General features: G+C 47.8%; 1 protein-coding gene across 3 annotated transcripts; it reads left to right on the top strand.

Annotated features, from left to right (window-relative positions):
- The first annotated feature begins 2,244 nt into the window (after positions 1-2,244).
- Positions 2,245-18,676, top strand: C8H8orf82 (chromosome 8 C8orf82 homolog). Of its 3 annotated transcripts, XM_060277547.1 has the most exons (4): positions 2,308-2,435; positions 10,327-10,375; positions 17,422-17,548; positions 17,931-18,676. In XM_060277547.1, the coding sequence occupies exons 2-4, from the start codon at positions 10,340-10,342 to the stop codon at positions 18,380-18,382; spliced, it is 615 nt and encodes a 204-aa protein (XP_060133530.1). In that variant the 5' UTR covers positions 2,308-2,435; positions 10,327-10,339; the 3' UTR covers positions 18,383-18,676. The 3 variants fall into 3 exon arrangements, with proteins under 3 accessions (XP_060133529.1, XP_060133530.1, XP_060133531.1); XM_060277546.1 differs by lacking the exon at positions 17,422-17,548 and having other exon boundaries at positions 2,245-2,435; positions 17,931-18,671; XM_060277548.1 differs by lacking the exon at positions 2,308-2,435 and having other exon boundaries at positions 2,448-10,375.
- The last annotated feature ends 3,754 nt before the right edge of the window (positions 18,677-22,430 follow it).

The raw sequence follows: 22,430 nt of genomic DNA, 5'->3' as shown, positions 1-22,430 counted from the left end.
GTATTGACCCACTATATTTAGGTGATTTCTTTTGCACACTCTCCCTGTTGTCTGCTCTGAAGTTTTACTACTTTCACCTCCACCTGCTTCCAAGGTGTAAGAAATTTTTCACGCCACAGCTCAAGCTGCTAAAGCAAAATGCAGTTATGTTTTTAACTGTCAGTAGATGACCGTCTTGCTTTATTAGCCTTTGCTGTTAATGCTTTCTTGGTTGGCATCAATTTTTCAGCCCATGAAGATGCTCTCCCTGACCTAGAAATATAAAAAGACGAGGAAGAAATCTCACCTGCCAAAATCTGGCATTTGGGGCTGCTATTAAAGGAACATGAGTCATTAAAAATGAGTCGATTTGGGGAGCTGTCAAAGCTTTTGCCATCTAAGGCTGGCCATTTTTATGCCTGCTTTTGCAGGATACTGTGTGTGTGTGTGTGTGTGTGTGTGTGTGTGTGTGTGTGTGTGTATACAGTGGTACCTCGGTTTATGAACACAATTGGTTCCGGAAGTCTGTTCATAAACTGAAGCGTTCATAAACTGAAGCGAACTTTCCCATTGAAAGTAATGGAAAGTGGATTAATCCGTTCCAGACGGTCCGCGGAGTAACCGTTCATAAACTGAAGCAAACTTTCCCATTGAAAGTAATGGAAAGTGGATTAATCCGTTCCAGACGGGTCCGCGGAGTACTTAAACTGAAGTGTTCATAAACTGAAACATGGGTGTAATTGGTTCCGGAAGTCTGTTCATAAACTGAAGCGTTCATAAACTGAAGCGAACTTTCCCATTAAAAGTAATGGAAAGTGAATTAATCCGTTCCAGATGGGTCCGCGGTGTTCATAAACCGAAAATTCATAAACCGAGGTGTTCATAAACCGAGGTTCCACTGTAATTGTAATTAGGTGTGCTATCAATAATAGTCAGTAGGTGGCGGTGATGGGGCCTCTCCCATGGCTTTGCAACATCATTAAACAGCAAGAAAGTGGGTGGGGACACCAAGTCATCCTTATTGTAACACACTCTGATTGGGCTGGATGTTGGTTCCTCTCATAGCTGCCAAGTTTTCCCTTTTCTCGCGAGGAAGCCTATTCAGCCTAAGGGAAAATCCCTTAAAAAAAGGGATAACTTGGCAGCTATGGTTCCTCTGCCTTGAAAAGCCAATAGGAAGACACATGAAAAGCTCAAGCATAATTTCCAGCCTTCTTCAATAAAGACACAGGAGCAGTTTAGGAAAGAAAATGTTCAAACCCACCCAGTTCGGATTATGGAAACGTGAACAGGAGTCTGTAACATGGGTCAGAGGCCCTAAACTCCTGAAGGAAATGGGGCTCTTTCTATATCCAGCTGTCCTTTGTCAACAACAAATTGTTGCTGTTTTTTTGTATTGAATATATGCTATAGGGTAATTTATGGACCTAATAGGTATCTCAAGCCATTTGCACATAACAAAACATGTATTTTATCAAAGTACAGTGGAACCTCCGTTTACGAACACCTCGGTTTACGAATTTTCGGTTTACGAACGCCACGGACCCATCTGGAACGGATTAATCCACTTTCCATTACTTTCAAAGGGAAAGTTCGCTTCAGTTTATGAACGCTTCAGTTTAAGTACTCTGTGGACCGTCTGGAACAGATTAATCCACTTTCCATTACTTTCAATGGGAAAGTTCGCTTCAGTTTATGAACGCTTCAGTTTATGAACAGACTTCCGGAACCAATTGTGTTCATAAACTGAGGTACCACTGTACCGTAGTCATTGGACTGAAATACAATTAAGAAGAAGTACATTAATCGTGAAATACAATTAAGAAGTATATTAATAGTGAAATTGTAGCAGTGGCCTCCATGATTCTGAGAAACCCCATATTGTGAGAAACAGTTTGTTGCCATGGCGCTGGATGTGCTTAAGACGGCCCTGCACAAAACACTGCTGCTGTATGTAGGTTTTATTTGATTTGTTTTTTTACCTTCTATTTTGGAAATGCACATCCAGTTTGTTTTTTTCCTTTAAAGTTTTTGCCCCCCCCCCCCCGAGAGTGGGGCCCTAAGCTATAGCTTGTACGTAAATCCGGCACTGGGTCAGAGCGCTGAGCAAGGAAGGGATCCGCCGGTATGAAGGGCTGCAATTACAGCGAGAGGGAGATTGGACCCGGCGCCCAGCCGATGCAACGAGCGGAACGTTTCTACGCGTATCCGGAGCCTGGGGGAGGCAAGTCCGTCGCTGCGCCGGTCCCCCATTGCACTTCCGGTTAGACTAGGCCTCGATCGCAGCCGGGGCCCGCTCGTTGTTGTCGTCTGGTACCGAAACCGCGATGCGGCTGCTGCGTGGCGGGCTTCGTTTTCTGCTGAGGCCGGGGATCCGCCGGCCCGCCTACCAGCAGGGCCAGAGCCCCACGCCCCGCACCCGCGAGTACTTTTATTATATCGACCACCAGGGACAGGTATGGGGTGCGTGGGGGGTGGGCCAGGGAGAGGAAGGTTTTGGGGCTGCCCCCTAGAAGGGTGCTGTGGATTATCACAGCCCAGCAAGCCTGACAGGACGGTCGGGGCCCGTTATTTCGTATACAGTATATGTAAAAGGATGGAAATGGAGGGGTATAGGAAGGGAGCTCTCTCAGCAATCGGGGTGTGGTGTGTATTCGTGTATTTATTTGATTGCACTTATTTAATAATAATAATAATAATAATAATAATAATAATAATAATAATAATTTATTTCTACCCCACCCATCTGGCTGGGTTTCCCCAGCCCCACTGGGCAGCTTCCAACAAAAGATTAAAAATACATTAGAAATCAGTCATTAAAAACTTCCCTAAACAGGGCTGTCTTCAGATGTCTTCTAAATGTCATATACTGTACGGTAGTTGTTTATTTCCTTGACATCTCATGGGAGGGTGTTTCACAGGGCGGGCGCCACTACCGAGAAGGCCCTCTGCCTGGTTCTCTGTAAACTCGCTTCTCGCAGGGATGGAACCGCCAGAAGGCCCTCGGAGTTGGACCTCAGTGTCCGGGATGGACTATGGGGGTGGGGATGCTCCTTCAGGTATACTGGGCTATATTTCCCACCTTTATCTCCAAGGACCTCATGGGGGGCATATAATAATAATAACAACAACAACAACAACAACAACAACAATAATAACAATAATAATTTATTATTATATTTTCCAACAGAAAAATGAAATAAAATAATCTAAGGTAAAGGAAAGGGACCCCTGACCATTAGGTCCAGTCGTGACCGACTCTGGGGTTGCGCGCTCATCTCGCATTATTGGCCGAGGGAGCCGGCGTACAGCTTCCAGGTCATGTGGCCAGCATGACAAAGCCGCTTCTGGCAAACCAGAGCAGCACATGGAAACGCCGTTTACCTTCCCGCTGTAGCGGTTCCTATTTATCTCCTTGCACTTTGACGTGCTTTCGAACTGCTAGGTTGGCAGGAGCTGGGACCGAGCAACGGGAGCTCACCCCGTCACAGGGATTCGACCCCCCGACCTTCTTATCAGCAAGCCCTAGGCTCAGTGGTTTAACCCACAGCACCACCTGGGTCCCTAAAATAATCTATTAAACATTAAAAGCCTCCCTAAACAGGGCTGCCTATATAAGGTTCTCATTCCCCTCTCCTCATGTAACCCTCTCAACAGCCCTATGGGGTAGGCTAGGGTGAGAGGCACTGACCAGCCCCCAAGGCATGGGCATAGCCAAGGGTGGGACAGGGGCGCATCAATAAAAATACGTAACAAAACAAAAATCCTGGCTACTCCCATGCCCCAAGGTCACACGGAGTGAGCTTCATATATCACTCTGATCTCCCAGGTCCCAATCCAACACTCTGCTTTTTAACTTGTTCCTGAATGGTTTGGAGTTAGGGGTGAGCACTGTTCTTGTTATTGTTCCCCCCCCCCATTTGTTCTTCTGCTCCTCCTCACGCTACAGCTTGTCTCCACTGTTAAAACCCGGATCCTTTTGTTGTTGTTGCTGCTGCTGGTAGCCAGAGATTGGTTTTTAAACCTTTTCTGTGCCGTTTTTTTCTGGCGCTTTGGCAGACGCTGATTGGGTGTAACAGCGTTCATTTTTTAACCCGTTCTGTGCTGGGTTTTTTGGCGCTTTGGCAGACTATGTCAGTGCTGCGTGTTAGTTTCAGCGAAGGTATTATTCGTCATTTATTTCTGTTCTCCAAAAAAAGCGCAGCAGCTTTGGGGCATCCCCCCCCAAAAAAAGCAAAGCAACTTTTGCACCCCCCAAAAAAACCTCCAAAACTTTGGTCAGCAGCTCCCCCCAAAAAGCTCAACAACTCTGGGCACTTTGTGATAAATAAGGGTTTTTTGGTTTGGTTAGGTTAAATAATTAGTTTCTGATTTATTAAATACAGTTATATATTACAATTATACATTTTGTTATTTAAACTATAAATATTGCAAAATTATGGTTTTTTTCTTGAAGTGACACACCACCCGAGTTATGCTCGGTTTTTTTTGGCGAATTTTGACACACCAAGCTCAAAAGGTTGCCCATCACTGGTTTAGGGTTGTTGATACAAGAGTTTATGAAGACGTCCGAAAGGACCTCTCTAGTCTTGGGTGAACAGTGGCAAGAAGCCACATGCAGTTCAAATGTAAAGCATAGCTGCCAAGTTTTCCCTTTTCTCGCGAGGAAGCCTATTCAGCATAAGGGAAAATCCCTTAAAATAAGGGATAACTTGGCAGCTATGATGTAAAGTCACACACATTGAGGCGGGGCGATTCTTAATTTCACATACACACTCATGAGGTCTAAATGGGCGGTGAATGACCAGCAAGCAGATCCTGGGTTGTAGTGGATTGCTCAATGAATATGCCGATCCAAGAAATGGCTGTTGTGAATTCCACACTAACAGTCATTATGAAAGAGAGATAAAATAAAACTGCCAGTATTGTAATGCCTTTGTACAAATCTATAACATGCATATATGTATTTGGTTTATTATACAGTATACAGCTTCAGTCCCACCATCTCTAAAAGGATATATTAGAGCTGGACAAAATGCTGAAGAGGGCATTTTGCACTGAACTGCAACTCAAAACCCACTTATTTATCGCAAAGTGCCAACATGGCAATTCAACCTGTATATCTCATTTTTTCTGTGTGTTTCACGTTTCTTCCTTATGATTGCTGTTGTAATAAATAATCCTTCATAAAAGTTATTGCATTACATTCTTCATTAAATTATCTTTCCATTGATATATAATTTTATGGTATAACTCAGTGTTTTTTTTCTTAAAAATGCTTAGGGGTACTCTCATTTTGGCTCAAGAAAATCACCACCAGGGAAAAATAAATACAGTTCAAATCGGGGGAAATAAATACAGTGAATTTCTTCTCCCGTTAAATTCACAAAATGTTTAGGGGCATGCATCCTCCTGCGTCCCCACAGGAAGAAAGCACTTGTATTACTCCAAAACAAAGTGGTGTTATGAGCCATCAAACCTCAGAAATACATTTTTTTCCAGAAGGTTCCACAAATTTGGCCACTAGCGTACACTGGAGAGCTGTACTAAGATACACCCTCCTAATTTTTAATATGCGATCATAATGATTGCGTGTGCACATACAAATATAAATAAATAAATAAACCCAGCTAGGTGGGCAGGGTATAAATATTATTATTATTATTATTATTATTATTATTATTATTATTATTATTATTTGCTGTTTCTTTGGCTGCCATTTGATCCCCACCTCCACGGAATGAATTTCTCTTATTGGCTTCCACAGGAAAGCCCAGGAAACATGTAAACGCAGCAGCCCTTTCTTAGGTTGCTGTCTTCATATGTTTACTGACCTGGGAGTTAAGCCCTGCTGAACTCAAGGCGGCTTCCTCCCGAGTAGGAAAAACAGATTGACGGGAGGCCCTGGCGCATCAGAAGTCGATGCCTGCTCAGCCCCTCTCTCGCTTGCCAGGCCCTGGTGCCGCAGGCTTTGGGCGGCGCAAGCCCTCCTCTCCTCCTCCCCCATCCCCCGGCACGAAAGCTATGGCCCTTCTGGGGCGACGGCGCGCCTGCCCATAGAGAGGGTCTTGAGTGCCCTCTCTGGCACGCGTGCCATAGCTTCGCCACCACTGATCTAGATGAACCAGAAGTCTTGTCTCAAATAGAGAAAAGCTCAACTGGAATGATAAAGAGCCATGCAAGATCAAACATAGGTCCTCCTTCATTTCAGTAAGGCAGCCTTCACCAAACCTGCTCCCCGATGTTTTGGGCTTCATCTCCTGACTCTGATGAGAGTTGGAGTCCAGAACATTTGGCGAGCCCCAGGTTGGGGAAGACTGCATGAAAGCTTGCAAACTAGGACGTTGTAGTGTTTGGTGCCTCGTTGGCCAGGTAAATGTGTCTCCTGCCCAGCTGTCCTTAGGGACACCCCAAAATCCACCTCCTCATGCTCAGGCGGATTTCCTGTATGCTTGCAGGAGAGGCAGAGAACAGCTAGAGCTGCAGGGCTGGTCCTGTAACCTTCTTCCTGTGAACCCGGGGATGGAGGAAGGCAGCCATTTGTGTCTGAATAGTGTGAAAAAAGGGCTCTTTAAAATGTTTGCCTTAGTATTCTCCATTCTATTATTGTGGGTACACTTTTGTTTTTACAATTCCTTGCAATTATAATTCTTCCCGCCACTGAAGTTACACTTCAACATTTTCTTTAATTCCTCATATATGCTGTTCCACAGTTCACTGACCTCTTTGCAGGTCCACCACATATGCATGTACAAATCGTACTCTCTCTCTCTTTTTTATTTACTAATTACTAATGGTAGAATACATGCAGCTAGCAAAAATGACAGGCAAAATGAGAGGGCGGATGAAACAAAATGTCTACAGGGATTGGGAAGTATTTGAAGAATATCTAAAAAATAACAATGTAATAAGAACTCCAGTGGCAAAACTAGACTGAGCTTGGTAAATTATTAACTGATACTACAAATATGACAGAGAATATGAATAGAATAAGGAAAAATGTAACTTAGATTAAAAAAACTGTGCGGAATTACTCATTTAACTGAAAACGATGCAGCAAGTATAATTGGAGGTCAACGGAAAGTGAAAATAGTGTAAAAATAGTAGAAACTGAAATGAATTGTATGCGTTGGTATTTGTATTAGTGTTTGTGTTTGTGTATTTATGTTTGCTCCTTTTTTGAAAATTTTCGTTTTAATCAATAAAAAATAGATCTTAAAAAATAAAAATAATAAAAATAATAATAAAATGTTTGCCTTAGTGAGGAGAGGGCATTTGGACTCTGCTTCTGATACCAAAATGGCTTGGGCTGCAATGCTAGGCTTTTCCTGTTCTCATGGGTAACTCGTTTAATTGCATGGTCTATTCTTCTCCAAGATAATCATAACAATAATAAATTTTATTTATACCCCGCCCTCCCCAGCCAAACATATAAAACAATTGATTAAGATAGAACTTAAAAACAAGATTAAATACAACATTAAAATTAAAATGCAGCCTCATACAGAAAGGGAAAGTGAGGGAGGGGATCAAGTTGGGTCCAGGCCAAAGGCCAGGCGGAACAACTCTGTCTTACAGGCCCTGTGGAAAGCAATCAGGTCCCACAGGGCCCTGGTCTCATGAGACAGAGAGTTCCACCAGGTCGGAGCCAGTGTTGAAAAGGCCCTGGTTCTAGTTGAGGCTAAACTGACTTCCTTCGGGCCCGGGACCTCTAAGGTGTTACTATTTATAGACCTTAAGGTCCTCCGTGGGACATACCGGGAGAGGGGGTCCCGTAAGTTCGAGGTTCCTAGGCCGTGAAGGGCTAATATTAATTTATGCTTCCTTGTTGCTTTAGCTCCTAAGGACCCAAGGTAGCCAAGCTCATCCATGGTGAGGGGTAGGGCTGGGCGATATATTGATATCTCATCCAAAACTGGTTTGAAGTCCATATCATGAGAATGTTTTTAAAACATTTGACCTGGGAATATCATGATGCGTGTGTGTGCGCTAAGCATAAATCACGATGCAGGAAAAACCGCAAAGCCAGCCACTGCCTCTACATAGCTCCATCCTTATTTCAGACCTTGTGATATATCAGTATATCACAATGTTTGGCTGATGGAATTATCACAGTGTTGCAAACCAGAGATCGCCCAGCCCTTCTGTTCACATCTGCATAGTTCCATCCTTATTGCAGGCATTGTGATGTTTCTTGATGTTTAGCTGATTGTAAGGGGGAGGGATTACAGAGAACCCCCCCCCCTTCATCAGAAGCAGCCCGTCTCCAAGCAGCCATGAGAGCGAGGGGTCTGAAGAGGTGAGTCAGGAAGCGGAGAATGAGTGCCAGGGCTCTGGCAGGACTAGAGAGCCCCTGTTCCATAGGCAAGAAGAGAGAGAGGCGGAATGAGTGGACAGGAGTAGGGCAGACAGAAGACCAGTACCTCCGACGCCGGAACTGCGAAAGAGAAGGAAAGGGAGGCGCTTCTCAGTTCCGAGGCTTTTATGCTGGTCGAAAACGCAAAAGAGTTTAGTGCAGGAATCTGACTCAAGTGGGTAGACATGATATGAGCAATCCGTTACACTGTAAATAATGTGCACCAATAAAAATGTCTGAAAGACAAGCATGTGGACGGTCGTTACTCAAGAGTAGTCGCAACAAACCCTGACACCGCAATGTTGAAAGCCAGGTATCGCCCAGCTGTACATAGCTGCCAAGTTATCCCTTTTTTTAAGGGATTTTTCCTTATGCTGAATAGGCTTCCTCGTGAGAAAAGGGAAAACTTGGCAGCTTTGCAGCTGTAGTGCGGGGCTCTCCTTTTTACGGGAGCCCAATGTTAATAGCCACCTCTAGCGCAGATCTCTGAGTGGCAGATGCATGGTGTGCCTGGGAAGTGCCGCTTGGCATTGCTCCAAGCCTTGGGGCTGTTTGGGCCTCTCTTTTTAATCCATTAGCGTTAACTGCTGATTCACGTAGTCGCCTCCACTGCATTAATGGTGTATCGAATTAGTGCTGAATGAATCATTATGGGGGAGATTAGGAGTTGTAATTAGTGTTAAAAGAGGAGTTTGTGGCCGCCCTGGACTGATCTGGAAATTAGCAGTCCTCAAGAATGTGGGAGCTCTGAGTTGCAAACAGCCCCATTGCTGGCATTCGTCAGACAGTGAATAGCCCTTTAGGAAGCTGGTTGACCCTTTGCACAGTGTCTATCCAGAGCCCGATATTACCGTGCTTTAGATAATATGGTGGAAGCCAAGTTAAGGGGCAGGGGTGGTGTTGGCTGAGCTATTTTGAAGCCCTTTGTCTCTTCGAGGCATCCAGTGACCCAGTTCCCACATAATGCTAAGCCGTGGTTTGTTTTAATTGGGGTTTGTTCAACAAATTACAAGTTGACGATGAAGCAGAGGGAGAAGAGGAAGGTAGTGCTGGGCAAACCGTGAACAGTGTGGGTCTGGGTCTCTTGAGGGTACCGGTGTGTGGCTCGTAACCAGTGCTATTTTCCTAGAAAAAGAGGTGCCAGAACCCGCCATGAACACCTCCCTAGTTCTCTTATACAGTGGTACCTTGGTTGTTGAACTTAATCCGTGACTCCCGGAACCGTTTGAAAACCAAAACGCAGCTTCTGATTGGCCGCAGGAGCTTCCTGCACTCAATCAGAAGCCGCGTTGGATGTTCAGCTAACATTCGCTAACCGGAAAACATTCGCTAACCGGAACACTTATTTCCAGGTTTGCGGCATTTGGGAGCCAATTTGTTCGGGAGCCAAGCCGTTCAACAACCAAGGTACCACTGTAATGGCAAGGGACTCATCTGAGAGGTGCCGGAAGTGAGTTCCAGCAAGATCTGGCTGAAAAAAAAAAGCCCTGCTCGTAACAATCCCACCCCATATGTGTTTTGAGTTAGGTGGGAATACCGTACTTTCCTACTAAATGTGCTGAGGGCTGTGGTCTCAGAACCAGTTCCAGCCACTAAGTTGTGCAGGATGCATTGCGTGGATCTGTACGGTTCTTGCCATGCTGACTGTTTCAGAAGAAGCCCACATCCGCTGCGACCTCCTTCAGTCCAGTTTTGGACAGCTCAGTGATGGCAAAACATGGCTCAGGTTGCAAAGTGAGGTGCGAGGTGAAGCCAATTGAGAATGTTGCTGGACTCAGCATGTATCATCATGCCAAGTGGCTGTGTGACCCAGGCTGAGAGTCTTTGGTTCCTCCTTGAGCGATGGAGCTCTCTGGCCCTTCAGCTACACCCATACAGCACCCCCCCCCCTTGAATAGTTGTGTTTTACTAGACTGTAGATGAGTTGTCTGCTCATCATCCTGTTTCTTTCTCCTCCTTCTCCCAATCCCTCCTCCGGCAACCCTGCACAGCTTTTCCTGGACGATGCCAAAGTCAAGAACTTCATCACCTGTTTCAAAGGTAATGTCCACCTGCTCCGTCCCAGTCTGCACGGCTCCCTCCATGCATGGAGGCAGCCATCCCTCCTTGAGCCAGCTGAGCAGGGTCAGTGGGCACTGTCATGGGAGCAAATGGCGGACTTGACTCCTTCAAGTCATCATTGACAGCGGCGGCTGCCTGGTGCCAATTAGGGACTGGTGAAGCAGAAGACAGGAAGGCCTACGGGAGGTGGAACCAGAGCCAGGCAGAGCCAACTGGCTTTAGTTTTGCCCCAATCCTCCTCCCTGCTGAGTATTATAGGGGGCAATTGAGGAGGAGGAGGAAACTGACATGCAGGACACACAAACACTCCCGGACTGATTGTAAGAAAGAATGGATTCCCTCAGAAGGGGGGGGGCTCTCCTGCATTGGAGTTTTTTAAACAGAGCTTGGATGGCCACCAGCCAGGGATTCTGTGTTTCCGGCATTGCAGAGTCCCTTCTAGGTCTACAATTCTTTGATTTTAAGAAGGCAGGCAGCTGTCAGGCCGAGATCGGTGGGCAGCGCCCCATTCATCCAAACAGAGCAGCTTTCATTGGTTGTTAATGTTGCTCTAGCACAGTGGTGTCCAAACTTTTTTCAAAGAGGGCCAGATTTGATGAAGTGAAGGGCCATGAGGGCCGACCAAAGTTGTTGGGTTTTTTTTAGGGTTGAAGTTTTTGAGCTTTTTTAGGGTTGAAGTTTTGAGCTTTTTTAGAGTTGAAGTTTTGAGCTCTTTTAGGATTGAAGTTGTTGAGGTTTTTTTTAAGGATTTTACCCCAGGCAATAAACTGCCACAGGGGCTAGATTGAACCGACCAGCAGGCCGGATTAGGCTGCTGAAACGGACTTTGGACATACCTGCTCTAGCACATTAAAGTTGCTCTAGCACACCAACTGACAGTGCCTGGCAGAATCTAGACTGCCAGCAGGTTCTTTTCGGTCCCCCAACGCCTCCCGTGACCTCCCAGCCCTTAGGCATATCTTCGTTGAGTGCCAAGGAGGCTGAGGAGCTGCCAGTTCCTCCAGGAGTCCGTCTAACCACCTTTTAAAGCCATCCAAGTTGGTTTTAACTACGCGCTGCATGAAGAGTGTCGTGGGCTGGCCTGAGGTTCAGTTTCCGTTTGACAGCAAGTTGCAGGGAGGGAGCAGTTATGTGAGTTGAAGAACATTTTAGCCTGTGACTTTTGTTCCTGGGGGGTGGGTGGGAAACTTTTCCACGCAGGTTATGTAAGCTCTGGCAGGTGCTCCTGAGCAGATGGTCGTCCCCCCCAAAAAAATAGTCAACGGTTGTGTAAGTGAGATCTCCTGGTGAGAATTAGAGGATCCTCTGCTAAGCCATTGCATGATCCTGAAAATCCCTGCTTGGACACTTTTTATCTTCTCCGGAACCGCACTGATCCCCTCCAGTGTTCCTGTGTTAAGACCTGCCGGCATAATCTTTAATCGGCATTAAAAACCCAGGCCGGCTCGCTACCAGGCATTGCGAGGCCAAGGCAGTGAAGCGGTGCTCCACCCCAGGGGGCAAATGAGGATTTTGAGATTGCTCCACATCTAGGGTGGGGTTTGAGGGAGAGCGCCCTGGTTGCAGAATGGTCTCCTGCCAAGCCCCTTTCTTTTTCCCGACCTCAGAGCTGAGTGCCAGATGTTCCTCCGCCAAACCTTACAATGTGCCTTGACCCCCCATTTCCCCCTCAGGCAGGCTTTTGCTAATCCGGAACCCTCCCATAATCGTTCACGGTAGTCAACCTTTGCTGTCGCAAATCTCCAGCTAAATGAGGCCTTTGGGGGACAATAAGGTCCAGTGATATTTCCCCTCATCAGCTGGCAAATAGGATCTAGGCTTGCAACTGCCTCTGCCCCGCATGTCCCCCGTACATTCTTCTCCCTGGGGCTAAGATCCATTGCACATTGGTTGAGCGCATCAGTCAGCAGCCTGCAGCCTGGTGCAATCCCACCAGTGCCATGTGTTACCATGCAATTGTAGCTCAGTAGTCGAGTCTCCGTGTTGCATGCAAAAAGTCCCAGGTTCAAACCCCATCATCTCCAGGTAGAGCTGGGAGGGCTGCTGCCAGTCAGTGTCGACAGCACTGGGCTAGATAACATTTGGTATAAGGCAGCTTTCTGTGTTTCTTTCCTTCCGTCCCTTGGTAAGTCACACCCTACATCAGTCACAGAGGAAAAGAACCTTATCAGACGGAAGAACTAATTGGATAAGCGTATGATAGAATTTAGGGACCCAGGTGGCTCTGTGGGTTAAACCACTGAGCCTAGGGCTTGCTGATCAGAAGGTCAGCGGTTCGAATCCCTGTGACGGGGTGAGCTCCTGTTGCTCGGTCCCAGCTCCTGCCAACCTAGCAGTTCAAAAGCACGTCAAAGTGCAAGTAGATAAATAGGAACCGCAACAGCGGGAAGGTAAACGGTGTTTCCGTGCGCTGCTCTGGTTCACCAGAAGCGGCTTTGTCATGCTGGCCACATGCATAGCTGCCAAGTTATCCCTTTTTTACAGGGATTTTCCCTTATGCTGAATAGGCTTCCTTGCGAGAAAAGGGAAAACTTGGCAGCTATGGCCACATGACCTGGAAGCTGTACGCCGGCTCCCTCGGCCAATAATGCGAGATGAGCGTGCAACCCCAGAGTCGGGCACGACTGGACCTAATGGTCAGGGGTCCCTTTACCTTATGATAGAATTTATTTATTTTTAAAAAATTAATACCTTTTTTCCTATTTTTATTTTGACAAAATAATAATCATAAATAAATCAGAATAAAAACGTGCGTCTCACCACCAAGACCATTCCATTGTAACTATCCAACCTTCCAAATTTTCAACACCTCTTGCCATGGTTTGACCCCTTTCCGTTTTAACAGTACAAATTCTACAAACACCCTCCATATCTCCTCAAAATAATTTCTCCTGCACATTCCCCGTCTTACCTTAATGGCACATGTTAACTTATCATTAATAGCTATATCCCACACCCCTTTATACCATTCTTCCATTTTATATTCTGCTTGCCCCTTCCACTTCCTAGCTATCATAATTAGTGCAGCTGTCAATAAATTTGTGGGCAAGTCCTTCATAGTCTGCGAACCTTCCACCCCATCCTAAAATGATAATACACTCAAATCTTGCTTTACAAAAAAAGAAAAAAGAAACAGCATAGAAACCAATGGGGTGGCAAGAAAGTGTTTTTGCTTTGAGAAATGGCCAGTCATTTCCTAACGTGGGTCACTTGGGTGCCAGGAAGTATCTCCTATGCGATTCATTCGATTTCCAGGTGTGTGTCCATTTCCCCACGAGGGCCCCAGAAGCTCCTGGCCCTTGGGTGGCATAAACCTATGCCAGGATCGACCTTCCTTGGGAGAACCTTGGGGTTCAATTTATATCAGAAGCTTGGAAGGATTGGTAGAAATGTGTGAGAAAGTGGAGACGGTATATGCAAACCTACATTTTTTTTTAATTAAATTTTTATTCAGTTTTCTTTTTCTATCATTGCATACATCCCATATCCATAACATTTATATTACATTCCCTCTCCCCTCCCCTCCTGGGCTTCCCCCAACTTCCACTTCTGATTTGCTTTTTCCTTTATTACACGCTGCTGTTTCTTAAAAGATACACTATACTATTTCTTTATCTTGTATATATTTTTTGTTAGTAAAGGTGTGAGTGTTTATTTGAATCCTGCCATCAAATCAATAGTCTTCCTTTGTTTCTGCAAGTATACTATAAATGGTTCCCATTTTCTTTCAAAGTCACTGTTGTCTTTTCCCCGAAGTCTGTCCGTCAATTTCGCCAATTCTGCATAGTTCATCAGTTTTTCTGGCCATTTAGTTGGCATTTCTTCAGTCTTCCAATTTTTGTGCTATCGAAATTCTCGCCGCTGTAGTAGCATACATGGATAGCCTCCTCTTCTCTTTCGGTAGATCTTGACCTAAAATGCCTACATTTAAAACTAAACCAGGAATTGCAATCGTTCTTGCTGAATGAGCCCGCATTCCCCCTTGCCTTCCTCTTGCCTTTGGGTGGGCTGTCCACTCCCCCCACCCCGTTTTATCTTCCAATGCACCAGTTGAAACTGTGAGCGATCAAAGAGTTCATTTTTTAAAAAAGGGGGGGAGGAGAAAGAGAATGAAAACGCCTGCAAGCTGGTGTGCTCCCGACTCCTGCGGTTTGCCTCCTGCCTGGGGGTCGGATGCAGGTCAGAGGCAGAGCCCCCCCCCCTACGATCTGCACTGCAGAGGGATGCTGTCACTGTGCCACGTCTCCACTTCCGCAGGAGCATCGTCAGCAGCACTCGCTTGCCTCCTGGTGCACATCGTTCCTCTTCAGAAGTGACATGTCCCAGGACAGTAGTGACCCAGTGGGAGAAGAGTGGAGCTTAAAAGTGGAGCACCCAGTTAAGATTTGCCATTCCTATGTGCTCTCTCCTCCAGACACTCCTTTTCTTAAAGTCTCAATCCTCACTTTCCTCTTATCATTAAAAATCATAGGGAGTGGGATTCAGGGCTGTGCTTCCAGTTAGCAGACAGTCGCCTGTCCGAGGTTTCTTTTCTGATTTGAGACCCCTCCGAGGTTTCTTTTCTGATTTGAAGATCTGGGGGCAGGAATCTCCTTTCCCGCTTGCGAAACACCCCTGCCAAATCCATGTGGGATTTTGCAGCGTCACGTAACGTGATGAGCTTGGGCTTGGGCTTGTGTGAGCCGCAAGCTTCCTTTTCCCCACCGCCTCCAGTTTGGGCTGTTTCCCCCCACCCCCACCGCCTCGTTTCCAGAGCGGCTCCCAGCAAAACAAACAAAACACACACGGCCTGTGCCTTTTTGCATCTTAATTCCCTTCCGCCAATTACATGGCTGCACCTGCACTATTAATAACTCAGATTTACGGCTCTTCCCACCTGCCTGCGTTCTGTGGCTCACGCTTGTAAATGCCGCTGGGTCCGCTGCCTCCGGGTCACAGTTGCTTGGGCTGAATGCCAAAGAAAAGCAGAACATCCAAACGGCTTGCCAAGGAAACGCACAGCAAAGAAGCGGCCTTCTGAGCTCAAAATAAACGAAGCCGATGGCCAAGGTGTTTGGCTTACGTGCCTGTTTTGATGAAGTCGCGTTCTGCTTGCGGTCCTTGGGCAAGAGCTGCTGCTTAAGGGTCGCCTCACACATGCGCCTGCCTGGCTGTAGGGTACAAATCGTCTCTGCTAGCCTCAGCCAACCTGGTGCCCTTCCGGTGATTTGCACTGCAATGCCCAACAGCCCCAGCCAGCACAGGGGCTGGTGGGATTCTAGCCCAAAACATCTGAATGGCACATAGCTGGGGGAGGCTGGCCTAGACCTTTCCGGCATAGTTTCTGCAAGTTCCCAAACTCCTTAAATGAGCGTGACTCTGTCTTCCAAACACACATGATGATGATGATGATGATGATGATTTATCATTTATGCCACCCATCTGATTGAGTTGCCCAGCCACTCTGGGCGGCTTCCAGCAAATTATAAAACCACCATAAAACATTACCCATTAAAAACTTCCCTATCCAGGGTGTAAGGGGGAGAGAGTATAGAGAACCTCCGCCTCTCATCAGGAGCAGTTCGTCCCCAAGCAGCCATGAAAGCGCGGGGTCTGAAGGGGCTAGTCAGGAAGCGGAGAGAGAGTGCCAGGTCTCTGGCAGCATGGGAGAGCCCCTGCTCCACAGGTGGGAAGAGAGAGAGAGGCGGAAAGGGGGGAGAGGGAAAAGATGGAGCGTAGACCCTTTCCCCCGGCACCGGAATTAAGGAGGAGGAGAAAGGGGAGGAGATTCACTGTCTCGAGGCTATTATGTTGGTCGAAATCGCGCAAAGGGGCAGTGCCGGATTCTGGATCGGAATGAGCAGACATGCATCCAACAGCTCATTACACTGTAAATAGAGTGCACCAATAAAGACTGTTAAAAGACAAGCATGTGGAAAGTCGTTACTCTAGAGTAGTCGCAACAACCCCTGACACAGGGCTGCCTTCAGATACTGTAGTTGTTTATTTCCTCGACACGATAAGACATCTCTTTAGGAAGGGGGTGCCTTCAGTCTCTCAGATCCCTAAAAGCAAAACACACAAAACCTAATCGGAGAACAGATGGGCTTGTAAATGAAGGGATCCTGCAAAATGGTTGTGTTAGTTCCGTTTCGTCTAGGGCTGTTTGCTGCTTGGCTGATCGGTTGGGAGGAACCAAACAGAGCGTGGTTGAGATTGCCTTCTTCTGAGCTGCAGGCTGGCCTTGCCTGCCTTCTCTTCCTCAAGGAACTCGGAGCTGGTAGCACAGCAGAGAAGACTTCATTCTGTCTATTTCAAGGGATGTTTGACCCCGGCCAGGGTCAGCCCATGCATTAGGCAAAGGGAAGCCATTTGCGTCCTCCTCTGGGGCTGGATGAACGATTGAGCACGTGCTCTGGGCATCAAGGGAAGGGCAGGCACCACAGAAATTTCCCACTGCCAGATTTTTAACATCAATTCTCACAAATTGCTCAACTGAGCATTCATTTTCTCAGTTGAAGTATATTGAAAATCCCAACAGAGCAACTCTGCAACAAGGCTCTCTACTAAGCATAGAAGCAGATATGTTATGTAAGAGTAGTTTTGAGGATCTGATAAAAAACCTTAAAATTAGAAAAACGTGTGTGTGTGTGTGTGTGTGTGTGTGTGTGTGTGTGTGTGTGCTGTAGGTTTTGTTTCGTTTCAAAAAATAACGGTTTATTATTATTTTGAGAGATATATATGGGGGCACCAAAATCTTTTAGGTGCTTAGGACCTCCAGAGCTGGCCCTGACCCTGACCCTTTCCCACTCTGCCCTCCCACCATCCTGCTGCTGCCAGCCCTTCAGCTTCGCCTGCACCACCAACACAGCCCCGTTGTCGTAGCCGCCGCTGCTGCTGCTGCTGCATTGTGGCGGAAATGCGGGCGCAGCCACAGGTGAGGGTACAGTTGACGTGGCTGGCAGCAGCAGTGGGGGGGACCAGGATCTGAAGGGGGTGGGGGCGTCATAGGGGCAGCAGCACCTAACATCTCTGGCACGTCTCAGTTGCACAGCCCAGGAGGAAGATGCCAGATTCAGCGCTTGCCTCGACCTTCCTCGACCTGGCGCCCTCCAGAGGCTCTGGACTCCAACTCCCATCAGCCCCAGCCAGTATGGCCAGTGATCAGGGAAGGTGGGTGTTGAAGTCCAAAGTGTTTTGAGCGCCCCAGGCTGGGGGAAGCTATCCTAACGTTGCTGCTTCTTTTGTCCACCCTCCCCAACCTGACCCTTGCCCCTAGCGAAACCCGTATAAGCCTGACTGCTGCTGTCCAGCATTTCTGGTGCTCCGAAACTCTCCCTCCTTGAAGGTTCACCTTGAGTTTCAGGAGAATGACATCATTTATGAGAAGCCAGTCACTTAGCCACTGGGGCCCCCATGCCTCCTCATGCTTTTCTCCCCAACCTCCAATAAAAAGGCAAGTCCTCTTTGCTCAACCCATCACTTGTGCGTCGGTAGGAGATTGGAAAGGCATCGACCGGCCCTCTTGCTTTCTCTCCCTCCCTCCCTCCTGCAGACAAGCAGTTCCTGGTCTTCTTCTTCAAGCGGCTCAAGCTGAACCAGAGCGGGCGCTACGAAGCCGCCTTCCCCTACCTCTCGCCCTGCGGCCGCGAGCAGAACTTTGTCCGATGCGACGACCGGCCGATCGTCTTCACCCACCTCCTGCAGGGAGCGTCGGGCGAGGAGCTGTTGTCTTACTGTGGCGGAGCGGACAAGCTGGCAGTGCCCTTCCAGCCCGAGAAGCTGCTCATGCTGCCCGAGAATGGGCGCCTCTACCACCCGGGCCCAGAGAAAGCTGGCGGCGTTGGGCTGGTGAAATCGGCCCTGGCCTTTGAGCTGAGCCCTTGCTTTGACTATGAGCAAGGGCCCAGCCAGGCGCCCACACATTTTCGCTGGCGTGACAGGCGCCATGCCCTCACGAATGAACTGCTTCCGTTTATCCGAGACAAAAAGGATGAGGGAACCTAGAACCGGCACTTGGAGGTGTTGGGTTTGCCAGCCTGTGAACTGCGTAGCCTTCCTGTTATGTGGGATGGCGAGGAGAGGCCAGTTCCCATCATTCCATGTGCCTTGTTGATCCAGGAAGCCAATCTGATGAAGAATGGGAAATGGGACACTGATCCAAGGCCAGCTGCCATCTTGGGAAGGGTTCTAGACAGAGTCTCTTGGAATAAAATGGTTCTGTCTCTTATCCTCTAGGCCTGGTATATGTTTCATTTGTTCCACTGTCAAATGGCATTTGTTCCACTGTCAAATTATTCCTGATGTTTAGTTGGGATTGCCTTCCTTATAATTTTATGGAATTGTAAGTAAGTAAGTAAGTAAGTAAGTAGGGACCCAGGTGGCGCTGTGGGTTAAACCACAGAGCCTAGGGCTTGCTGATCAGAAGGTCGATGGTTCGAATCCCTTCAACGGGGTGAGCTCCCGTTGCTTGGTCCCAGCTCCTGCCCACCTAGCAGTTCGAAAGCACATCAAAGTGCAAGTAGATAAATAGGGACCGCTCCGACGGGAAGGTAAACGGCGTTTCTGTGCGCTGCTCTGGTTCGCCAGAAGCAGCTTTGTCATGCTGGTCACATGACCCGGAAGCTGTCTGCGGACAAACGCCGGCTCCCTCAGCCTATAGAGCAAGATGAGCGCCGCAACCCCAGAGTCGGACACGACTGGACCTGATGGTCAGGGGCCCCTTTACCTTTTAAGTAAGTAAGTAAAATTTTATTTATATCCTGCCCTCCCCAGCCAAGACCTGTCTCAGGGCGGCTAACATCAAATATCAAATACATTGAAACACAATCAAACAGTTGATTAAAATACAGCTTAAAAATTAGAATCAGGATAAAATTAAATGACTGTCCACGAATTAAAACCATAGGGGTCGGGAACCTCAAGTATTCATCAGGGCCAGCTATCCATGTTGGTCCCACATGAGCTGATAAAAGGCCCAAAGAGGTAACTTACAGCAGTGTTTCTCAACCAGTGTGCCTCCAGATGTTTTGGGACTACAACTCCCATCATCCCTAGCTAGCAAGACCAGTGGTCAGGAATGATGGGAGTTGTAGTCCCAAAACATCTGGAGGCACACTGGTTGAGAAACACTGACTTACAGGGTCCCATAGAGTGGGGGGCAAACTGGGGCCGGACCGAAGGCCAGGCGGAACAGCTCCATCTTGCAGGCCCTGTGGAAGGATGTCAAGTCCTGCAGGGCCCTGGTCTCCTGCGATAGGGCGTTCCACCAGGCTGGGGCCAAAGCCGAAAAGGCCTTGGGCCCTGGTTGAGGCCAGTTTAACCTCCCAGGACCTCCAAGATATTATTATTTGCGGACCTTAAGGTCCTCCGCGGGGCATACCAGGAGAGGCGGTCCTGTAGGTACAAGGGTCCTAGGCCGTATAGGGCGTTAAAGGTTAAAACCAGCACCTTAAACACTCCATCGAGAGCCAGTGCAGCTGGTATAGCACTGTAGAGTTAGAAAGGGGCACAAGGGTCACCCAACCCAACCCCCTGCAATGCAGGATTTTTTCACCCAATGTGGGGCTGAAACCCATGACTCTGGGATTTTGAATCCGTTGGTTTGGGTTCTCCCCTCCGGAACAGCAGAAAACAAGCTTGCTCCATCATCCATGTGACAGCCCTTGAGATAGAATCATAGAATCATAGAGTTGGAAGAGACCACAAGGGCCATCCAGTCCAACCCCCTGCCAAGCAGGAAACACCATCAAAGCATTCCTGACATATGCCTGTCAAACCTCTGCTTAAAGACCTCCAAAGAAGGAGACTCCACCACACTCCTTGGCAGCAAATTCCACTGCCGAACAGCTCTTACTGTCAGGAAGTTCTTCCTAATGTTTAGGTGGAATCTTCTTTCTTGTAGTTTGAATCCATTGCTCCGTGTCCGCTTCTCTGGAGCAGCAGAAAACAACCTTTCTCCCTCCTCTATATGACATCCTTTTATATATTTGAACATGGTTATCATATCACCCCTTAACCTTCTCTTCTCCAGACTCCAGGCTAAACATACCCAGCTCCCTAAGCCGTTCCTCATAAGGCATCGTTTCCAGGCCTTTGACCATTTTGGTTGCCCTCTTCTGGACACGTTCCAGCTTATCAGTCTCCTTCTTGAACTGTGGTGCCCAGAACTGGACACAGTACTCCAGGTGAGGTCTGACCAGAGCAGAATACAGTGGTACTATTACTTCCCTTGATCTAGATGCTATACTCCTATTGATGCAGCCCAGAATTGCATTGGCTTTTTTAGCTGCTGCATCACACTGCTGACTCATGACGGAAGGTGACTATCCTATCGCCTCAGTGGAGAAAACTTCCATAGAAGTTTCATTGGGGTTATTTCCAGCTATGCCTACGCTGGAGCCCAGGACATCTCTTAAGGCAGGTGGTGCATCTCAACAAAATGAAATTGTTTCCAAATACAACCATCCTCCTGTTCCCAAGGAAACAACACTTAACTGTGGTTTCCTCCTCCGAGAAATTTGAGATACTGTATCTCCTTTTAATAGGTGGATGTGATCCTTCTTGACAGCTTTCGATCCGGAGACTGACCTTTCCTGCCAAGTTTCAGCTGGATCCTGCCTCTAGCCAGAGAACTGAAATCCTCTGCGGCTTTCTCAGGATTGTATCTGGGCTGCCCAAGATGGAGATTCCCCTCCTCCTCCCCCCGCTGACTATTTTTATCCAATTTAATGCTTTTAGGAGATCGCGCAGGGCGAAAAGAGGGGAAACCTCAGTGGGCCTAAAAGGCAGAGCTGAGCGGCAAAATGGAAAGGAGTTTTGCTATTCAGTATCTGCATAGAGCGAACTAGTCCTCCCAAGACTAGTTAGGGAGAATAATTATTTGCAAGGGGGGTGGGCAGAGGAAATCCCCAGTGCAGAGGAAATCTGGACCTCTGGATTGGCCAATAGGACCTGCCAGCTTACTAGACCTGTGGGGGTGGGACTGTTCTTGATTGTGTGAATGCTCCATGGCGTCACCCTGTTTTTGAGGGTTCTCCTTCCCTTGTGACCAACCGGCACAATTTGTGACCCATTGGGCCAGATCTGATGTATGAACCGTGAATATTGAGCCGCTGGAGGTTCGGTTAAACATCTGCACCAAGGCAGTCCTCAAAACACCGGCCGCAAGGTGTATCTAGTCACGTGCTGCTTCCCTCTCGCTGGGGCCACAGGTTTGCAGGCCTGTCTGGTATGAAGTCCTAGGGCAGCCAGCCTTCCCCAACCTGGCGCCCTCCACTCGGCCGTGCTAACTTGTAGACACCCAATGAAGCTGAGTGTTGGAAGATTCGGGACCGAGGAAAGGAAGGACTTCTTCATGCAGCTCAGTGTTAAACTGTGGAACTCCCTCCCACAGGAGGAAGTGATGGCCGCCAACTTGGATGGCTTTAAAAAAGGGTCAGACAAATTCCTGGAGGAGGAGGAGGAGGAGGAGGAGGAGGAGAGGGCTATTGATGGCTCCTAGCCAAGATGGCTCTGCTCTGCCCCCACAATCGGAGGCAGCAAGGCTTCTGAATCCCAGTTGCTGGAAACCACAGGAGGGGAGAGGGTTCTTGTGCTCGGATCCTGCTTGTTGGTTTCACCTCTGTTTTTGCAGTGTTGGTCTGTCTAGCTTAGTCTTGTCTGCACTGACCTGCAGCAACTCTCAAAGGTTTCAGGCAGAGGGACATCCAAGTCCTGACCAGCCACCAACTTAGATGGCCTACAAGGAGGTTTGGACAAATTTGTGGAGGAGAGGGCTATCAATGGCTACTAGCCACCATGGCTTCTTTGGTTCTCTGAGCATCTGCTCTGCGTGCAGGTCTCAGATTCAATTCCCGACAGTGTATGCAACAGTGCTCTGTCTCGGCACCAGTCCTTTGATTCTGTATTCATAACAAATCCCCTCCGCCCCAGCTAGCAGGACCAGGGATATTGGGATTTGCAGTCAACCAACATCTGGAAGGAACCACATTTCTGCCTCTGTTTACAATACCCCCCAACAGATTTATTTCCCCCTTCATTGAAAGCCTCCAAG

This window comes from Zootoca vivipara, chromosome 8 (genome assembly GCF_963506605.1).
Source record: "Zootoca vivipara chromosome 8, rZooViv1.1, whole genome shotgun sequence".
Lineage (NCBI taxonomy): Eukaryota > Metazoa > Chordata > Lepidosauria > Squamata > Lacertidae > Zootoca > Zootoca vivipara.
The sequence above is the reverse complement of the archived record's forward strand: the minus strand, read 5'-3'. Positions and strand labels throughout refer to the sequence as shown.